The sequence below is a fragment of the Salmo trutta genome, chromosome 30 (genome assembly GCF_901001165.1).
Source record: "Salmo trutta chromosome 30, fSalTru1.1, whole genome shotgun sequence".
Classification (NCBI taxonomy): Eukaryota; Metazoa; Chordata; class Actinopteri; order Salmoniformes; family Salmonidae; genus Salmo; species Salmo trutta.
This window is the reverse complement of record NC_042986.1, coordinates 12,901,096-12,922,425: the sequence shown is the minus strand read 5'-3', so window position 1 is coordinate 12,922,425 and position 21,330 is coordinate 12,901,096. Positions and strand designations below refer to the sequence as shown.

Sequence of the window (21,330 nt, the reverse complement as noted above, 5' to 3'; positions counted from 1 at the left end):
TCCCCCTGCCCCCAGACCAGTCTTCCTGCTGGGCAGTGTGCTCCAATGGGCCCTGGGCCCATTAAGGAACCTGGAGGCTGGAGGACCAGGGACCAAGGCCTGTGGCCAGATAGAGCTGCCCAGATTACTGTCCTCACATGAGGCTAACACACAGCACTGAAGACAGTTAGCACTGTGGAGGTGGAGGTAGGATAGACTGGGTCCTCGTAGGACTATGATGATGATGGGGAGGGAGAAAACAAGGAGTAGCTTAAGGATGGTGAGTTAGTAACGTGTTGTTTGGAACAAGATGATGTCCCTTTCCAAGATATGTATATATATATTTTTTCAGTCTGCTTGAGATGGCGTGCCCAGGTTTTGTGAGCACCTAAATATTTGAGAGCTCACCCCATATCTGGACGATCATTCATGTATAACGTGACATTAATGTGTGACATCATAGGTGATCACACACATACAATCACTATTTGCCACCGCACACACTATTTGCCTGTCACAAAGAGTGTGTGTGTGTGTGCGTGTGCGTCCGTGCGTGCGATGTCGCTGTAATCCCACCTCTGAGAGTAAATGGCAGCCATGTTTACCCGGCATTCCCCTAGTCTGTGGTGCTCGGTGGGGGCTAAAATTTCTCTCCCCTAATAAATGTCTAATCTCCTCACAATCCCCCCTCACACACACATACACATTAGGGCTGGGCGAAGTGGACAAAATATAATATCACAATATTTTTCCCATTATTTACAGTATTTTATGTTTTTGAATAATAAAAGTTCTAAATATGCTTTCTGAGTATTCATGACCCTAGGTTGGCAACACATACGTTAGAAGTGGCAGATAGCCTAGTGGTTAGAGTGTTGGGCCAGTAACCGAAAGGTTGCTAGATCGAATCCCTGCGCTGACAAGGTAAAAATCTGTTGTTCTGCCCCTGAACAAGGCAGTTAACCCACTGTTCCTAGGCTGTCATTATAAATAAGAAATTTGTTCTTAATTGACTTGCCCAGTTAAATAAAGATGAAAATATTTATTTTATGTTATTAAATAAATAAAAATAAGTGATTTCAAGGGGCTTTCTCTGTGTGTACTGTTCCATCAGACTCCAAACCCCCAAAAATTCAGCATTTTCATCCATTTCTGCATTTCCTGCACTTTTATTATCATTTCCACACTGTGCAATGCAACATGATATGGGTAAAAACTTCTAGGCCTAGTTAATTGGTGAACTGTTGGAATCATGGACATATAATGATTATTCTAATTCTACAGTTTGAATATAGTGGCCATCACCTAGAGTACATTGTTGTTTGACATGACAATTAATTAAAAAATCAGTGAGGTATTAATGACAGGGTAGGATCCAAAGTGTTGGTCAGTGTTTCAAGGTGACCCTAATTAGATGTTAAATGACATGTTTTCTGACTTCATGTAGCTAGTTAGCCAGCCAACATATTCATGCTTTGCCTATTCCTCTCTGATAAGATACCCCTGCACAAACAAGCTTATCTAGGCCTACATCAGCACTGGTACCAGGCAGTATTAGCTAACTAGCTACATTTGCTCTGACTCTTTGTACATTTAGCCAGCTAACTAGCGATTAGCAGCTAACGCAAATTATTTTAGCAACACCTTGCAAAGAAAAGACAAACTAGCAAACAGTAGTTTGCAGACAGTAAGATACACAAACGAATAGTGTAATTATGGAACGCTCGTGAAAAGCAGCATGTCACCAACATTGTTGCATTCATCTCACCATGCAGAATGAATGGCAACAAAGTGCTGGTGACTCCGTGGTCCAACAACTGCTCTCTCCTTGAGTGACAGGGGGCAGGGCTTGGTGTGGTTAGCGGCATGCAGCAGCACGAGGAGAGGGAGAGAGATGACTCAAGTAGCAAACAGAGAAAACTATAAAAGCTTACATTATACGCGCCAGAGTTGCATATCACATTTAATAAACTAAACGTTGAAATACCGTTATAGAAGGTAAAGTAAAAACTCAAACCGGTCCGTGCATCAATACCGGTATATAGTAAAATAAGGTATACCACCCAGACCTAATACACATACACATGCATACATCCCTGACCCTCGTCAGCCTGGACAGGCTGCCTGCCTGCTTGCCTAACAGGGGATAGATTATTGAACATTGATCATGTGCAGAAGTAAGGACTGTGAAAGAAGGCGGGAGTGGATGAGGAGGGTGAGGGAGAGGTGGGCGAGGCAGTGGAGGAGCTGGGGAAGGGAGGAAGGAGAGAGGGGAAAAGGAAGACATCTTATCTGCCTCATATGGAAACCAAATGGCAGACACGGGAACAGGAACAACAGAACTAACAGAGGAGACTTTCTGTGTGCTTGTAGTTGCCAAATACATTCTGTAAAGCAAAGCTGAAATGCAGGGCTGAGATGTGTAGTGTACAGTCTGGTGTGTGGGAAAGCAAAAATGCATCTCCGCAGCAGGTGCAGTGAGAGAGAAGAGTGTATGTAGGGTCATTGAAACCTCCCACACAAACCCTCTGAGTCAAAACCTGAGCCTGCATTCTGCTTTAAACATCACATCTCTGCTGTTCTCTCACTGGGAGAGAGGTTGTACAGGCAGGCTCTCTGGTGGTGTAGATGTACAGATGTAGGATCTTAATTTGACACAGTTTGATAAAGCATGAAAATAATCCTGCAGCAACAGGAAATGTGAATTATTATGTGGATTATAATTAATGGACATTTTTGTACGGGTTGATACATTTTTCAATAGGGCAAATCTGGGATTTCAAAGTGGAAATTACAAACTTTAGAAGCCTTTTTAAAACTCAAATACACTACAAGTTTGCATTTCCTGCTGTGTAGGAAAATTCTCAGCAACAAAAGAGTGATCAAATTAAGATTCTACATCTGAACCCGACACTCACCATCAACCAAAACAAATTCAATAACAAGGCAGCATTCTTCATAACACAGAGATTTGCTATTGCCTTTATAGTAGAATAATTATGAGTATGTTGTTCAGATTACCACACACTGCCAACTCACCGCAGTCACAGATGGTGCTTTCCTATGATGCTAGTAATGGAGAGGCTAAGAGATAATAAAAAAGAGAACATGGGTTATACTGTGTGTCGGTGTAGTTGGACTCGGACTGTGGGATGAGATGAGTGTTTGTGTGGGATGAGTGGCCAGCCGGATGGGTCAGCTTGGTCCTCAGCAGGTACCTGGTAGCCAGTCAGACCCACATGTCCCAGATCAGAGACTGGCACCAGGTACCCACCGGGACTAGCCAAACTGGGCAGTGGCCACACCGGCACTGTCTGCAGCCCGCTACCTTCCCTCTGGGCCCCTTCCAGACCTCCAGTGGACTGAGAGGGTGAACAGGGGACTGACAGAAGGACAGACTGAAAGAAGGATTGGTAAAAAGAAGGGATAGAAACTGGGGGGAAAGAAGGATAAACTACTGGAGGGGAAGGAAGAAACCTGAGGGATAGAGAGACTGCTAGAGAAAGAGGGGGGCTGTGCTCTTGACAATGGAAAGGTAGAGAGACTACTACAAGAGAAAGATGGGGCTCATTTGTTGGTTAGGGGTTAGGGGCTCGTAAGTAAGCATTTCACTGTGCGGTCTACACCTGTTGTATTCGGCGCATGTGACTAATACAATCTGATTTGATTTGGTTGCATTGAATCCAGGAAGGGTTGGTACATGCTGCTACACATTATAGTGTGTAATTTGTGTAAGTGCTTCCTTCATTCATTGTTCTCTCTATATATATATCTCTCTCTCCCTCCTATTTCTCTATCTTGCTCGCTCTCTCTAGACTGGTCAGGTGTAGAGTTGAGGCTGAACTCTAAGGAGACTGGCCAGATGGTCATCAGCACGGAGGTCAAGTTCTACAACTGCAGTGTCCACCAACTGTGAGTATCCTTCCTCGTCTCCTCCCCCTGCATTCCTGGGCAAGTGTTCACTACTGATCGAGGATCAGCTAAGATTCCCCTTTAGATCATTATGAATACGATTATATGGACGGGGGTCCTTATCTTAGATCAGTATTTGTGAATACCGGCCCTGGAGTCCTGCAGTCCCAGAGCACACTACTGAATCAAAACTGAGCAAATATGTCAGTGTCCCTACTTCCTAACCTTGCCTGCCCTCAGTCTGAGCCTCGTAACCCTAAAATAGCCCCTGTGATGTCTAATGCAATCTGATCTAAACTGTTCCCTCCCTTGAGCTCTACAACGGAAACCTCTGGCAATTGCCATAATGAATCCTGGATCTCTGCCATGTAGAAACACTGCTTATTGTAGGCTCTTAGTCTGACACTGCCTCTGTTGGATGTCATGGCCCTCTGTTTTGTTTTGAAAGGCCTCTCCCCTGCCCTCCACCCTCTCCTCCTCTCTAGTGTCAGTGTCTGACTGTGTCCTCGTGTCTGTAGTCTGAGGAGCCTGTCTGAGTGGAACACAAAGTCACAGTGTACGCTATTAAGAGCTCCCACGTCTACTCAGATAATCAGGGAGTAATCAGGGAGCATAGCTCGTACTTGCTCAAGTTTAGAAGGCTGACATAACACACACACCAACCTGGTCTCAGAGCTTTTAGTATTATTCTATACGCATGGTATGTATTCATTTGTGGATGTACATCACCCATTTCGCATGATATATTATGAATTACAATTTGTATTATATGTTACGAATTGGCAAAACGTACAATATGTTAGAAATTTGAAAAAGAAATGATATGTTACAAATTCTAGCTAGGTGGCTAACGTTAGCTAGGCTAGCAGTTAGGGTTAATGTTAGGGTTAAGTTGAGGAGTTAGGTTAAAGGGGTTAAGGTTAGGGTTAAGTTGAGGAGTTAGGTTAAAGGGGTTAAGGTTAGGGTTAAGTTGAGGAGTTAGGTTAAAGGGGTTAAAGTTAGGGTTAAGTTGAGGAGTTAGGTTAAAGGGGTTAAGGTTAGGGTTAAGTTGAGGAGTTAGGTTAAAGGGTTAAGGGAAGGGTTAGCAAAGGGGTTAAGGTTAGGGTTATGGAATGGGTTAGCTAAAAGGTTTAAGGTTAGGGTTAGTGTTAGTTAAAGGGTTAAGGTTAGGGTTAAGGTTAGGGTTATGAGAAGTGTTAGTTAAAGGGTTAGTTAAAGGGTTAAGGTTAGGGTTATGGGAAGTGTTAGTTAAAGGGTTAAGGTTAGGGGAAGTATTAGTTAAAGGGTTTACGGTTAGGGTTAGGGTTATGGGAAGTGTTAGTTAAAGGGTTAAGGTTAGGGTTATGGGAAGTGTTAGTTAAAGGGTTAAGGTTAGGGTTATGGGAAGTGTTAGTTAAAGGGTTAAGGTTAGGGTTATGGGAAGTGTTAGTTAAAGGGTTAAGGTTAGGGTTATGGGAAGTGTTAGTTAAAGGGTTAAGGTTAGGGTTAGGGGAAGTGTTAGTTAAAGGGTTAAGGTTAGGGTTAGGGGAAGTGTTAGTGAAAGGGTTAAGGTTAGGGTTAGGGGAAGTGTTAGTTAAAGGGTTAAGGTTAGGGTTAGGGTTATGGGAAGTGTTAGTTAAAGGGTTAGTTAAAGGGTTAAGGTTAGGGTTATGGGAAGTGTTAGTTAAAGGGTTAAGGTTAGGGTTAGGGGAAGTGTTAGTTAAAGGGTTAAGGTTAGGGTTAGGGGAAGTGTTAGTTAAAGGGTTAAGGTTAGGGTTATGGGAAGTGTTAGTTAAAGGGTTAAGGTTAGGGTTAGGGGAAGTGTTAGTTAAAGGGTTAAGGTTAAGGTTAGGGGAAGTGTTAGTTAAAGGGTTAAGGTTAGGGTTAGGGGAAGTGTTAGTTAAAGGGTTAAGGTTAAGGTTAGGGGAAGTGTTAGTTAAAGGGTTAAGGTTAGGGTAAGCTAACATGCTGAGTAGTTGCAAAGTAGCTAAAAAGTAGTAAGTAATTGAAAAGTTGCTAATTAGCTCAAATACTAAAGTTGTCCATGATGAGATTCAGCTCATGAAACCAACACTTGTTGCGTTTATATTTTGGTTCAGTGTAATTTGAGTGTCTCGGATTTACGATTACTATGTTTTGTCTAGTCTATGAGACCACGCTCATAGACTGATACACAAATACACACACATACAGACACACACACTGCTACGTCGGCAGTTGAATCAGCCTCATTCTTCTGAATTAGAGTGTGCTTGCCAGGGATCCCTCCCATGCTTTTGCACTGGTGAATATTTCAGCATAAGTATGCATCATTTATCCAGCCTTGTTGCAGGGAAGGAAAAGAAAATAGAAGCATAGCCAAATGAGACTTTACCTCCCTCCAACAATGAATTCCTCAATATACTGTACAGGAAGACTATCAGGAGGGAACAATTACTGCACCAGTCATAGGGTTTGTCCAAAATGGCACCCTATTTGCGCGCCCTGGTCAAAAGTAGTGCACTATATAGACAATAGGATGCCATTTCAGATACAGTCATAGAGACCTGGACTTCCTGTCTATGGAATCCAAACAGAAGAGAGTCAGAAAATGTTACAACCATTTCAATCAACATCACTGTACTGCAACCCTTAGGGGACAGAGTTTGCTTCCTGAAGCTCTACACCCTAACCTGCTGACAACTACACTCTCATGTCCCCTTCCTGGCTTCCTGAAGCTCTACACCCTAACCTGCTGACAACTACACTCTCATGTCCCCTTCCTGGCTTCCTGAAGCTCTACACCCTAACCTGCTGACAACTACACTCTCATGTCCCCTTCCTGGCTTCCTGAAGCTCTACACCCTAACCTGCTGACAACTACACTCTCATGTCCCCTTCCTGGCTTCCTGAAGCTCTACACCCTAACCTGCTGACAACTACACTCTCATGTCCCCTTCCTGGCTTCCTGAGAGATCTGAGCCATCATGTTGGCAGGCACACATGCGCATAACGTTGGCAACACACACAGGCACGAGAGCATGCATGCACACACACACACATCCTGTCGTCATCCTCTCCCCTAGGCTGTGTCTGCTGTTGGCCATCCCTCTATATCCTCTAACCCTCCTCCCTCATCTCATTTAGCACAGGATGAGCGCAGGGACATGGTTTGAGGTTGGGGGGGTAATGCGTGCAGTATGCATGCACAGAAGATGCCAGCTATATCTCTACCCCACTCCCCCATTCCCACCCTGCCCAGGGCATCTACAGCAGCACGCGGGCACTGTGCCCCCTGCCAGCTGGTAATTACAATCACATTACAACAATACTGGCCTAATGGTAATGACAGGATCAAGCTGTGCCAACATCTTATTCGTCCCCATAACTCACTTTACCTCACTCCTCCCCTGACTTTGTACCCTACACTCGTAGAAAAAAATATGCTATCTACAATCTAAATGGGTTCCACTGCTGTTCCCATAGGAGAACCCTTTTGATGAACCCTTATTGGTTCCAGGTAGAACCCTTTCGGTGCCAGGTAAAACTCTTATTGGTTCCAGGTAGGACCCTTTCGGTGCCAGGTAAAACTCTTATTGGTTCCAGGTAGGACCCTTTCGGTGCCAGGTAAAACTCTTATTGGTTCCAGGTAGAACCCTTTCGGTGCCAGGTACAACCCTTATTGGTTCCAGGTAGAACCCTTTCGGTGCCAGGTAAAACTCTTATTGGTTCCAGGTAGAACCCTTTCGGTGCCAGGTACAACCCTTATTGGTTCCAGGTAGAACCCTTTCGGTGCCAGGTAAAACCCTTATTGGTTCCAGGTAGAACCCTTATTGGTTCCAGGTAGAACCCTTTCCACAGTGGGTTCTTCATGGAACCAAAACGGGTTCAACCTGAAACCAAAAAGGGTTCTACCTGGAACCAAAAAGTGTTCTCCTATGGGGACAGCCGAATAACCTTTTTGAAACCCTTTATTCCCTATTTAGTGCACTACTTTTGGGTCATAAGTACTGCATATGTAGAGAATAGGGTGCAATTGGGGCCTGCACTATGCTGTACTGCTGCCTCTAGTCATACATAGCAGTTATAGTGCCACTACAAACTACAGGGCTGTCAGGGTTGGCAGACTTGTATAGGAACTAGGAGGTACCGTGCCAACCACAAGGGCATCAACAGCATGTGCCCACTTGGGATCTGCTGCACTCGGTTGCTCCTTTTGTGCCATCCTCCTCCCACTTGACTAGCGCAGCTTCCTGAGTGTGTGTCCTGTCCATCTGTCTGTCCCTCCGTGCAGGTGTCTGTCCTGTGTGAACAGTGCCTTTCGCTGCCATTGGTGCAAGTACCGAAACCTGTGTACCCACGACCCTTCCAGCTGCTCCTTCCAAGAGGGACGCGTCAACGCCTCCGAGGTACATACCGCACACACACAAGCACACTCTCTCTCTCTCTTTCTCTCTCCAATCAGCCTGAGGGGCATGTCTCCAGACAGACACATCTAAGCCCCTCCATATTGACGTTTGCCATTCAAACCCTCTGTATTTGGTACTAGCAATTAGAAGTCGATTATTAGAGCCTTTTAACACCTCTGTAACAATGGGATGTTTTGACAAGATCAATCAGGTTGTTTATGTGTATGAGTGGCACAGTGTGTGTGTGTGTTCTTTGATAAGAGATTTCACTGATGTTGGCTGCTCACACCCTGCTGTGGGACTGTGGTTAAGGAGTGTGTTTACCTATCGGGGTGTAAAGTAACCCATTGATCTGTCTGCCTGAGAGAGTGGATAGACTTCTGCTGCAGAAGAGATGAGGACAGTTGCCTCTCTCTCTCTTCACACTTCCCTTTTCACACACTCCACAGAGACCTACTGCGGCAGCAATGACTGATACATACACACACACACACACACACACACACACACACACACACACACACACACACACACACACACACACTGCTGTAGCTATTATTGGCCTCCCCTCTCCTCCGGCGTGTTATGATCCAGCAGAGTTTTCCTCCGGCTGTCAGTTGTCATCAGTCGCAAAGCACCGGCAGCGTTTTGGAAGGTTGACCATCTGAATTGATCCTATTATGTGAGAAAGGCTTTGGAGTGGAAGAAGTGGAGCAGCCAGCACTCTCCAGCACCAGCCAGGAAGTGATGCCCGTATGACCCTGTTTGACCCTGCTGTTGCCGCCCCTCTCCCTCCACCACTTCCCCTGTCAAGGACTTTTGATCGCTCACATACCAAGAGAACACTATTTTACCCAGCTGGCCTTGCTGTGTGCGTTCGTCTGTTGTTATATTTATGTATTATATGTTATATACCTTTGACCCTCCCGTCCCCCCTCTCCAGGACTGTCCTCAGCTGGTACGTTCGGAGGAGATTCTGATCCCGGTTGGGGAGGTGAAGCCCATCACCCTGAAGGCCCGGAACCTCCCCCAGCCCCAGTCAGGCCAGCGGGGGTACGAGTGTGTCCTCCACATCCAGGGGGTCAGCCACCGTGTCACCGCCCTGCGCTTCAACAGCTCCTCTGTACAGTGTCAGAACAGCTCGGTGGGTACACACTGCAGGGCACGGAGACACGCTAAAACACGTGATGGACACTCACAGCAACACAGGCTAGCTAGCAAATGCTCACGTTCACATACACACATACTGCAGGAGAGCAAACAAACACTCACGGCACATGAACACAGCATACTGTGTATGTATTCAAATGAAAAGACCCATTTTCCATCTCTCTTATTCACAAAGCCAGATGTATCCACATTACACTATTTTCACTATATCACAACACCCCAGTTATCTCCTAAATTCACTCCATTTGTAGCACAATATCAATTCCCATTTTGCACTTAAGCCCACTTTCACTCTGTGTCAATGAATGTCAATGATTGTCAAACTGTCAATGAGTATCAGTGTCTGAGAAGCACCAGCTCCGGTGGTGTGAGGCCCCCGGCCATGTCACCTGTATCCAGCAGCGGTACCCTGTCAGTGGGGAGGCTGGGGGAGAGATGGGTTCTGACTTGGGTAATTACACAGGACAGCACAGGAGAGGACTGCAGTAAGGCTCTGCTCTGCCCTCCAGCCCTATTCCTAGAGGACACACACACACACACAGACAGCCAGGAGGTAGGCAGCTCAGGACAGCAGCTCTGTGAAAGAAGGGGACATCCAAATCCAGAAGCATTCCACTTAACTCTCCTCTCAAATGAGGTGGTGATGCAAGGTTGTAGCAACGTTGGGGGACCATTCAACATGCGGTACCAGGCTCAGGGTTGGGGCTGGGGTTTAAGATTCTCATGCTGAAATGATTTATTCTCCCCCACTTCCCTCTCTTGTTCTCTCTCTTTCCCTTTCTTTTGCTGTCTTTCCATCTTCCCCTCCTTTTTTTCGCCCCTCCCTCCCTCCTATCTTTCTTTCTTTCTTCCATCCTTCCTTCCTTCCTCCTTCCCTCTCTTTCTCTCCCTCCTGCAGTATCTTTATGAAGGGATGAAGATCAGTGAGTTGCCAGTGGATTTCTCAGTGGTCTGGAACGGCAACTTCATTATAGACAACCCAGATAAAATACAAGGTAAGACTGACACACACACACACACACACACACTCAAATTTGTTGACATATCGCACCAACACATAAAACAGATGTTTCTTGTCAAATAACATCTTGTCTCAGCTGGAGACCAGTCAGACACAGCATAATACCTGCTTTTACCCAAACAAATGAAGAGCACAGTGGTATCCTTGTTAAAAAATCTCATGTTTTAACCAACAAAATCCTCCAGGAATACAGTACACTACTACATTACACTGCACTTTGTCATTATAATGTTAGGTTGTCAAATCAAATGCTGTTTCCTGTTTCCACCACTGTTGTGTTTAACCTGAGTCTTCCTGTATCCCACAGTGCACCTGTATAAGTGTGCGGCCCAGAGGGATAGCTGTGGCATGTGTCTGAAAGCCCAGAGGAAGTTCCAATGTGGCTGGTGTAGTGGAGAGGGCCGTTGTACCCTGCGCCACCACTGCCCGCCGCTCAATCCCCGCTGGCTAGACCTCTCCAGCAAGAACGTCAAGTGTACCAACCCCCGCATCACCGAGGTCAGTGATAACACACACACACCCCCAGCCCCCCTCTACCCTCTCACACCCTCTTTTCCTTCACCACCATAAGGTTACACTTACTTCTCCTCTGCATCTATCGCCTTTAGCTTTAGCTTGGCGTAGCCCTGAACGATGTGGTGAAATATGACATATTTGCCTGATTCGTACTGAACAAAACAACAGACTTAGAGCGGACAAGTGTAGCTCGTGACAATGAAAGGTCGTATTTGCATTGTGAGGCCTACATGGCAGAAGTGGTTTGGTCTGGTCTATGTGAATGAGGATCCCCTCGGCTGTGCCCCCACTTATGGTGCTGCAAAGAGCTAGATGGGCTCTCTGTCTCTCTCTGTCTCTCTCTCCACCCTCTCTCTCGCTTCATCCCTCTCTCTCCCTCTCTCTGTCTCTCTGTCCCCCCTCGCTCTCTCTCCACCCTCTCTCTCGCTTCATCCCTCTCTCTCCCTCTCTCTGTTTCTCTCTCCACCCTCTCTCTCGCTTCATCCCTCTCTCTACCTCTCTCTCTCTCCACCCTCTCTCTCGCTTCATCCCTCTCTCTCCCTCTCTCTGTCTCTCTGTCTACCCTCTCTCTCGCTTCATCCCTCTCTCTCCCTCTCTCTGTCTCTCTCTCCACCCTCTCTCTCGCTTCATCCCTCTCTCTCCCTCTCTCTGTCTCTCTCTCCACCCTCTCTCTCTCTGTCTCTCTGTCCCCCCTCACTCTCTCTCCACCCTCTCTCTCGCTTCATCCCTCTCTCTCCCTCTCTCTGTCTTCACATCCTCTCTCTTTCTCTCCTCCCACACACAATCAATATGCAGGGAGAGAGCCAGGTGTTGATTTTCACTGAAGAGCAAAAGTGAGTGTGTGTGAGTGTGTCACCTTCAGCTGCACTGCAAGGGTGAGAGACCTGACACATACACCCTAGGGACCTGCCTCCGTGTCTCTCTCTGTAGGGTGCCAGCTTGCTTCCTCTCTATCTGTGCCACATAAGCCACTTTTCTAGATATATGTGGTGCTTGTTTTAACTGGAGCTCCCAGCTGAAAAGGAGTTCCATTTAATGTTCACACCAGCAGAGTGAAATACATTACAGTGCACTGTTTTAACTCGACATAATAGTCGACCAGCCTCTAGTAGTGAAGCAGCTATCCCTGCTTGAGTTCCCCAGACAGACGTAGTCTCGTTGAGGCAAGCTTATCGACGTGGCAGACTATTCACACAGTAAGAGGAGAAGCGACTATTGATTTGTGCCATGACAGAGCTCTTTCTCACACAGTCGCACTGGCTTCCACCTGACAACAATGCCCAACCCTGCGACTGTCCCCCATGACCAGGAATTCCATGTTTGTTTGTTTTTTCCCCCAGCAGCAGCCCTTTATGTGTACTGAGGCATCATTTCTGTGCAGCTAGTGTGTTGGGTATAGTTGGCCCAGTGTCACAGGGGAATCAGACATTGTATTTCATTTAGGGCTGGGCGTTATGGCCAATATATCATAGCACGGTATTTTTCAAATGTATTATGGTATTTGATGTTTTTGAATAAAAAGTTTGAAATGTGCTTTCTGAGGAGTTCATGACCCATTAGGTGGAAAAACCTACATTAGAAGTGATTTCATTGGGGGTGTTGTTCATTCTGTTTGTTTTATACTGTTTAATCCAACTTTAAAAAAAAGAAAAAAGCATTTTCATCTATTTCTACATTTCCTGCAATTATATTATCATTCCCACATTGTGCCCCACAGAGCTGTATAATATGGGTAAAAACCTCTAGGCCTAGTTCATTGGTGAACTGTTGGAATCATGGAGAAAGAATGATTCATCTAATTCTATAGTTTGAATATAGTGGGCATCACCTAGAATACCTTGTTTGACATGACGACGAATGAAGACGTCAGGGAGGAGTTATTAACAGGGTAGGAACCATGTTGGTCAGTGTTTCTAGGGAACCCTAATTAGATGTTACGTTTCTTACCTCATGTAGCTAGCTAACATACAGTGTGGGAAAAAAGTATTTGATCCCCTGCTGGTTTTGTACGTTTGCCCACTGACAAAGAAATTATCAGTCTATCATTTTAATGGTAGGTTTATTTGAACAGTGAGAGACAGAATAACAATAAAAAAATCCAGAAAAACACATGTCAAAAATGTTATAAATTGATTTGCATTTTAATGAGGGAAATAAGTATTTGACCCCTCTGTAAAACATGACTTAGTACTTGGTGGCAAAACCCTTGTTGGCAATCACAGAGGTCAGACGTTTCTTGTAGTTGGCCACCAGGTTTGCACACATCTCAGGAGGGATTTTGTCCCGCTCCTCTTTGCAGATCTTCTCCAAGTCATTAAGGTTTCGAGGCTGACGTTTGGCAACTCGAACCTTCAGCTCCCTCCACAGATTTTCTATGGGATTAAGGTCTGGAGACTGGCTAGGCCACTCCAGGACCTTAATGTGCTTCTTCTTGAGCCACTCCTTTGTTGCCTTGGCCGTGTGTTTTGGGGCATTGTCATGCTGGAATACCCATCCACGACCCATTTTCAATGGGGGGGATGGTATTCTTGGGGTCATAGGCAGCATTCCTCCTCCTCCAAACACAGCGAGTTGAGTTGATGCCAAAGAGCTCCATTTTGGTCTCATCTGACCACAACACTTTCACTTAGTTGTCCTCTGAATCAGTCAGATGTTCATTGGCAAACTTCAGACGGGCATGTATATGTGCTTTCTTGAGCAGGGGGGACCTTGTGGGCACTGCAGGATTTCAGTCCTTCACGGCGTAGTGTGTTACCAATTGTTTTCTTGGTGACTATGGTCCCAGCTGCCTTGAGATCATTGACAAGATCCCCCCGTGTAGTTCTGGGCTGGTTCCTCACCGTTCTCATAATCATTGCAACTCCACGAGGTGAGATCTTGCATGGAGTCCCAGGCTGAGGGAGATTGACAGTTCTTTTGTGTTTCTTCCATTTGCGAATAATTGCACCAACTGTTGTCACCTTCTCACCAAGCTGCTTGGCGATGGTCTTGTAGCCCATTCCAGCCTTGTGTAGGTCTACAATCTTGTCCCTAACATCCTTGGAGAGCTCTTTGGTCTTGGCCATGGTGGAGAGTTTGGAATCTGATTGATTGATTGCTTCTGTGGACAGGTGTCTTTTATACAGGTAACAAACTGAGATTAGGAGCACTCCCTTTAAGAGTGTGCTCCTAATCTCAGCTCGTTACCTGTATAAAAGACACCTGGGAGCCAGAAATCTTTCTGATTGAGAGGGGGTCAAATACTTATTTCCCTCATTAAAATGCAAATCAATTTATAACATTTTTGACATGTGTTTTTCTGGATCTTTTGTTGTTGTTATTCTGTCTCTCACCGTTAAAATTATAGACTGATCATTTCTTTGTCAGTGGGCAAACATACAAAATCAGCAGGGGATCAAATACCTTTTTCCCTCACTGTATTCATGCTTTCCCTGTTCCTCTCTGATTTTTAAGATACCGTTGCACAAACAACATGCTTATTTAGACCTACACCAGCACTGATACTAGGCTATATTAGCTAGCTAAGATTGCTTTGACTTAGTACATTTAGCAATTGATTTAACTAGCGATTAGCATTAGCGGCTAACATGATTTATTTTAGCTCGAACTTGCTAAGAAAAGACAAACTAGCAGAAAGTAGTTTGCAGACAGTAAGATGCACTGTAATTATAGCACGCTTGTAGAAAGCAGCATTGTTGTCACCAACATCTTTCTGGATCTGACCAGCAGACTGCAGAATGAAAGGCAAAAAAGTGCTTGTGACACCATAGACGAGCAACTGCTCACTCCTTGAGATCGCTGGTTCGGCCCTTGGAGCTTGACTTTCAAGTCAAACAGATACTTGGTTATGTCCACCATGAAGGCCAAATCACATATCCACTTGTCATCACTCAGTTCCGCGACAGGTTTCCCCTTCATCTCCATGAATTGTTTCACGGCATCCTCCAGTCCGTAAAACCGCGCGAGCGTGTTTCCACGGCTCAACCATCGCACCTCACAGTGGTAAACCAGATCACCATACTCCGATTCAAGATCACTCAATAGCTCCTTAAATTGGCGGTTATTCAGCCCTTTGCTTTTGATAAAATTGATGGTCGACAGTACAGTTGCCGTTACATTGTTCTGCTTCAGGGACTGTGCTCACAGACTTTCTTGATGTATGATGCAGTTGCACACAGTTAAATCACTTGGATCAAGACTGAGACAACTAATTTCTTTTTTCACTAATGCGGTTAACCCCTTTTTTGAGCCAACCATGGCTGGCGATCCATCTGTAGTAAGGCCACTTAATTTTTCAAACCGTAGCTCAAATTTGTTCATAGCCGAGACAAGTCTCTCAAACAAGTCCTCACCCCTGGTGGTGCCATGCATGGCTTCCAAAGACAGCAATTCCTCCCTTGTGTCAAGCTCAGCAGTAATCCCACGCACAAAAATGGCAAATTGGGCGGTATTTCTTATGTTAGTCGTTTCATCACATGCCAAAGACAAAAATTCGACACTTCTTGCGGAGTCCTTCAGTGTTTTTTCGATATCTTGTGCCATGTCAGTTATCCGCTCCGTGACGGTTCTTCGAGACAAACTGACACTTTGGAACAAATTAAATTTGTCTGGTGCTAGCAACTCTTTCACAAATTCTCCGTCCAAATGAGGCTTCAGTTTCTTTGTGGTAAGCTGGCTCACCACAAAACTTGCTTGCATAACATTTTCCCCATCCAAACGAGGTTTCGTAAAAGATGGCTTGTTGAGCACCCAAACCCCGCTGAAGAGCAGAGACTTCATCCACACGGAGTTGTCCTCTCAACTCATTCAGTTTAGCATGTTTCGAGCTGTAATGACACTCCAAATGTGCCTTTTTCATTACTGCAAGTGCATGCCCGCAAACTAGGCATACAGGTTTGCCTTTCACTTCAACCCAAAAAATATAAATTTGTCCATATACATTTACATTTACATTTAAGTCATTTAGCAGACGCTCTTATCCAGAGCGACTTACAAATCAAAGTTTATTTGTCATGTGCGCCGAATACAACAGGTGTAGTAGACCTTACAGTGAAATGCTTACTTACAGGCTCTAACCAACAGTGCAATTTTTAAGTAAAAAATATGTATTAGGTGAACAATAGATAAGTAAAAAAATAAAAACATGTAAAAAGACAGAAAAATAACAGTAGCGAGGCTCTATACAGTAGCGAGGCTATATACAGTAGCGAGGCTATAACAGTAGCGAGGCTATATACAGGCACCGGGTTAGTCGGGCTAATTGAGGTAGTATGTACATGAATGTACAGTTAAAGTGACAATGCATATATGATAAACAGAGTTGCAGCAGCGTAAAAGAGGGATTGGGGGGGACACAAAATGCAAATAGTCCAGGTAGCCATTTGATTACTTGTTCAGGAGTCTTATGGCTTGGGGGTAAAAGCTGTTGAGAAGCCTTTTGGTCCTAGACTTGGCGCTCCGGTACCGCTTGCCAAGCGGTAGTAGAAAGAACAGTCTATGACTGGGGTGGCTGGGGTCTTTGACAATTTTTAGGGCCTTCCTCTGACACTGCCTGGTGTAGAGGTCCTGGATGGCAGGCAGCTTAGCCCCAGTGATGTACGCACTAACCTCTGGATTTAATTTTTTTTTATTATAAAATAACACGGAAAACGACATCTAGAGTTTTTTTTATTTAAATGTTTTTTTATACATGAATTGGCTCGGGGGCCTGATCCAACGGTCACGTAGGCCGTATAAGGCCCGGAGGCCGGACGTCCCCCACCCCTGGAGTAAATCATGAAAACGGACATTACACGCGTCGAAGTTCAATATCACATTTAACAAAACAAAAATGTAAATACCGTTATAGAAGGTAAAGTAAAAATCCCAACTGGTTCCTGCATAAATACTGGTATAAAGTAGAATACGGTATATCGCCCAACCCTCATTTAATTAGGTTTGGAAATGCACAAGTAAGTGCTCTGTGTTTAACCCCCGGACAACAGCACCTACACATTGATTCATTAGGCTATACGCTCCCCACTGTGTATTCAGAAATAACCCCAGCCAATATATAGTTAAAGACATCCCTAATTGATTTGCTATACTGTACTCTGATTGGGCAGGCTACACCAGGGTGGGTGTTAGATGGATCTCCTTCTCTTGTTCTAGCTTTTCTCCCTCTCTCTCTCTCTCTCTCTCTTTAGCTCTCTCTGCTCAATTTCTTATCCCTCCCTTCCCCACTATTTCTGTTCTTCTTTCTCTCTCTTGTTCTCTATTTCACTCTCTCACTCACTCTCTCCTTCTCTTTCTGTTTGCCTGCATCCATTACATTTTACATTTTAGCAGACGCTCTTAACCAGAGCGACTTACAGTAGTGAATGCATACATTTCATTATTTTTTTTTTCCTGTACTGGCCCCCCGTGGGAATCAAACCCACAACCCTGGTGTTGCACACACCATGCTCTACCAACTGAGCCACAGAGAAGATCCCTCTCCCTCTCTCCTGTGTCTGTCTTTGTGTCTCTTTCTATGACTCATTCTAGTCAATGAAGTTACTGGCATTCTGAGATACCTGACACAGTGTGTGCGTGCGTGGGTGTGTGTGTGTGTGCATATGAGGAGTGTACTTGTGCGTGTGATGAATGTGTACTTGTGTGTGAAATTCTAACAAGCAGTAACCCTATGGGCACATATCTCATTCAGCTCCCAGTTTTTGTTAGTGTAGTGAGTAGTGTATGTGATTACCAAGGACACACTGAGTGGACTTCTCTATTCCTCACTCTGAGTGGTAGGTTAGAGGGATATCAGTGGAGAATGTAGCTGAGGTAGAGAGATTAGAACAGAGCAGAGGCAGCTAAACAGAGGGAGGGAGTGAGAGACAGATATACAGAGAGAGAAAGATATATATATAGAGAGAGAGAAAGAGAGAGAGAGATGGATGGATGGATGGAAGAAAAGTAGTGTCGAAACCTACCAAAACACAATTAGGCAAAAACAAATTCAATCACTTCTAGATAACTTCCTGGACAAAACGTTTCACTGTAATTGTGAAAGTGTAAACTTGGCAGAAGAAAACTTCAACAGTTTATACCTCTCAGTTTCCCTATCACATCAAAACATTTCAAGCAGACAACCTAAGAGAATTAACAACAATGACAAATGGTTTGATGAAGAATACAAAAACCTAAGAAAGACATTGAGAAACCTATCCAACCAAAAACATAGAGACCCAGAAAACCTGAGTCTACGCCTTCACTATGGTGAATCACTAAAACAATACAGAAATACACTACAGAAAAAGAAGGAACAGCACGTCAGAAATCAGCTCAGTGTAATTGAAGAATCCATAGAATCTAATCACTTCTGGGAAAATTGGAACACACTAAACTAACACCACGAAGAGTTATCTATCCAAAACGGAGCAGTATGGATAAACCACTTCTCCAATCTGTTTTGGCTCTATAACAAACAACAAAAACATATACATGATCAAATACAAATCTTAGAATCAACTATTAAAGACTACCAGAACCCACTGGATTATCCAATTACATTGAATGAACTAAAGGACAAAATACAAACCCTCCAACCCAAAAAGGCCTGTGGTGTCGATGGTATCCTTAATGAAATGATAAAATATACAGACCACCAATTCCAATTGAATGTACACTGCTCAAAAAAATAAAGGGAACACTAAAATAACACATCCTAGATCTGAATGAAGGAAACAATCTTATTAAATAGTTTTTTCTTTACATAGTTGAATGTGCTGACAACAAAATCACACAAAAATAATCACTGGAAATCCAATTTATCAACCCATGGAGGTCTGGATTTGGAGTCACACTCAAAATTAAAGTGGAAAACCACACTACAGGCTGATCCAACTTTGATGTAATGTCCTTAAAACAAGTAAAAATGAGGCTCAGTAGTGTGTGTGTGGCCTCCACGTGCCTGTATGACCTCCCTACAACGGCTGGGCATGCTCCTGATGAGGTGGCGGATGGTCTCCTGAGGGATCTCCTCCCAGACCTGGACTAAAGCATCCGCCAACTCCTGGACAGTCTGTGGTGCAACGTGGCGTTGGTGGATGGAGCGAGACATGATGTCCCAGATGTGCTCAATTGGATTCAGGTCTGGGGAACGGGCGGGACAGTCCATAGCATCAATGCCTTCCTCTTGCACGAACTGCTGACACACTCCAGCCACATGAGGTCTAGCATTGTCTTGCATTAGGAGGAACCCAGGGCCAACCGCACCAGCATATGGTCTCACAAGGGGTCTGAGGATCTCATCTCGGTACCTAATGGCATTCAGGCGAGCACATGGAGGGCTGTGCGGCCCCCCCAAAGAAATGCCACCCCACACCATGACTGACCCACCGCCAAACTGGTCATGCTGGAGGATGTTGCAGGCAGCAGAACGTTCTCCACGGCGTCTCCAGACTCTGTCACGTCTGTCACGTGCTCAGTGTGAACCTGCTTTCATCTGTGAAGAGCACAGGGCGCCAGTGGCGAATTTGCCAATCTTGGTGTTCTCTGGCAAATGCCAAACGTCCTGCACGGTGTTGGGCTGTAAGCACAACCCCCACCTGTGGACGTCGGGCCCTCATACCACCCTCATGGAGTCTATTTCTGACCGTTTGAGCAGACACATGCACATTTGTTGCCTGCTGGAGGTCATTTTGCAGGGCTCTGGCAGTGCTCCTCCTGCTCCTCCTTGCACAAAGGCGGAGGTAGCGGTCCTGCTGCTGAGTTGTTGCCCTCCTACGGCCTCCTCCACGTCTCCTGATTTACTGGCCTGTCTCCTGGTAGCGCCTCTATGCTCACTACACTGACAGACACAGCAAACCTTCTTGCCACAGCTCGCATTGATGTGCCATCCTGGATGAGCTGCGCTACCTGAGCCACTTGTGTGGGTTGTAAACTCCGTCTCATGCTACCACTAGAGTGAAAGCACCGCCAGCATTCAAAAGTGACCAAAACATCAGCCAGGAAGCATAGGAACTGAGAAGTGGTCTGTGGTCACCACCTGCAGAACCACTCCTTTATTGGGGGTGTCTTGCTAATTGCCTATAATTTCCACCTGTTGTCTATTCCATTTACACAACAGAATGTGAAATATATTGTCAATCAGTGTTGCTTCCTAAGTGGACAGTTTGATTTCACAGAAGTGTGATTGACTTGGAGTTACATTGTGTTGTTTAAGTGTTCCCTTTATGTTTTGGAGCAGTGTACTTCAACTCTTTAACATCCTCCTCAGCTCAGGTATCTTCCCCAATATTTGGAACCAAGGACTGATCACCCCAATACACAAAGTGGAGACAAATTTGACCCCAATAACTACCGTGGGATATGCGGCAACAGCGGTCTTGGAAAAATCCTCTGCATTATCATTAACAGCAGACTCGTACAGTTCCTCAGTGAAAACAATGTACTGAGCAAATGTCAAATGCATAGTCTTCTCATCCATGTACACAAACAGCAAGTGGGGTTGTTAAAATTGGCAAAAAACACACACATTTCTTTCCACAGGGCCGTGGGGTGAGACAGGGATGCAGCTTGAGCCCTACCCTCTTCAACATGCATCCGGAAAGTATTCAGACCCCTTGACTTTTTCCAAATGTTGTTACTTTACAGCCTTATTCTAAAATTGATTAAATACTTTTTTCTTCATCAATCTACACACAATACCCCATAATGACAAAGCAAAAACAGTTTTTTAAAAATGTTTTCAAGTTTATTAAAAATAAAATACATAAGTATTCAGACCCTTTGCTATGAGACTCGAAATTGAGCTTAGTTGTATCCTGTTTCCATTGATCATCCTTAAGATGTTTCTACAACTTGATTGAAGTCCACCTGTGGTAAATTCAATTGATTGGATATGATTTGGAAAGGCACACACCTGTCTATATAAGGTCCCACAATTCACAGTGCATGTCAGAGCAAAAACCAAGCCATGAGGTTGAAGGAATTGTCTGTAGAGCTCTGAGACAGGATTGTGTCGAGGCACAGATCTGGGGAAGGGTACCAAAACATTTATGCAACATTGATGGTCCACAAGAACACAGTGGACTCCATCATTCTTAAATGGAAGATGGTTTGGAACCACCAAGACTCTTCCTAGAGCTGGCCGCCCGGCCAAACTGCACAATCGGGAGAGAAGGGCCTATGTCTGGGAGGCGACCAACCCTATGGTCAATCTTACAGAGCTCCAAAGTCACTCTGTGGAGATGGGAGTATCTTACAGGAGGACAACAAACTCTGCAGCACTCCACCAATCAGGCCTTTATGGTAGAGTGGCCAGACGGAAGCCACTCCTTAGTAAAAGGCACATGACAGCCCGCTTGGAGTTTCCCAAAAGGCACCTAAAGACTCTCA

The 21,330-nt window shown here is 45.0% G+C and overlaps 1 protein-coding gene across 1 annotated transcript in view; it reads left to right on the top strand.

Moving 5' to 3' along the window:
* Nucleotides 1–21,330, top strand: part of LOC115168862 (plexin-A2-like) — a 110,743-nt gene that overhangs the window by 6,378 nt on the left and 83,035 nt on the right. The window contains exons 4-8 of the mRNA XM_029724393.1: nucleotides 3,795–3,891; nucleotides 8,144–8,258; nucleotides 9,202–9,402; nucleotides 10,327–10,423; nucleotides 10,757–10,947. Of these exons, the coding sequence (XP_029580253.1) occupies nucleotides 3,795–3,891; nucleotides 8,144–8,258; nucleotides 9,202–9,402; nucleotides 10,327–10,423; nucleotides 10,757–10,947 (701 nt within the window). The remainder of the gene's footprint in view (nucleotides 1–3,794; nucleotides 3,892–8,143; nucleotides 8,259–9,201; nucleotides 9,403–10,326; nucleotides 10,424–10,756; nucleotides 10,948–21,330) is intronic.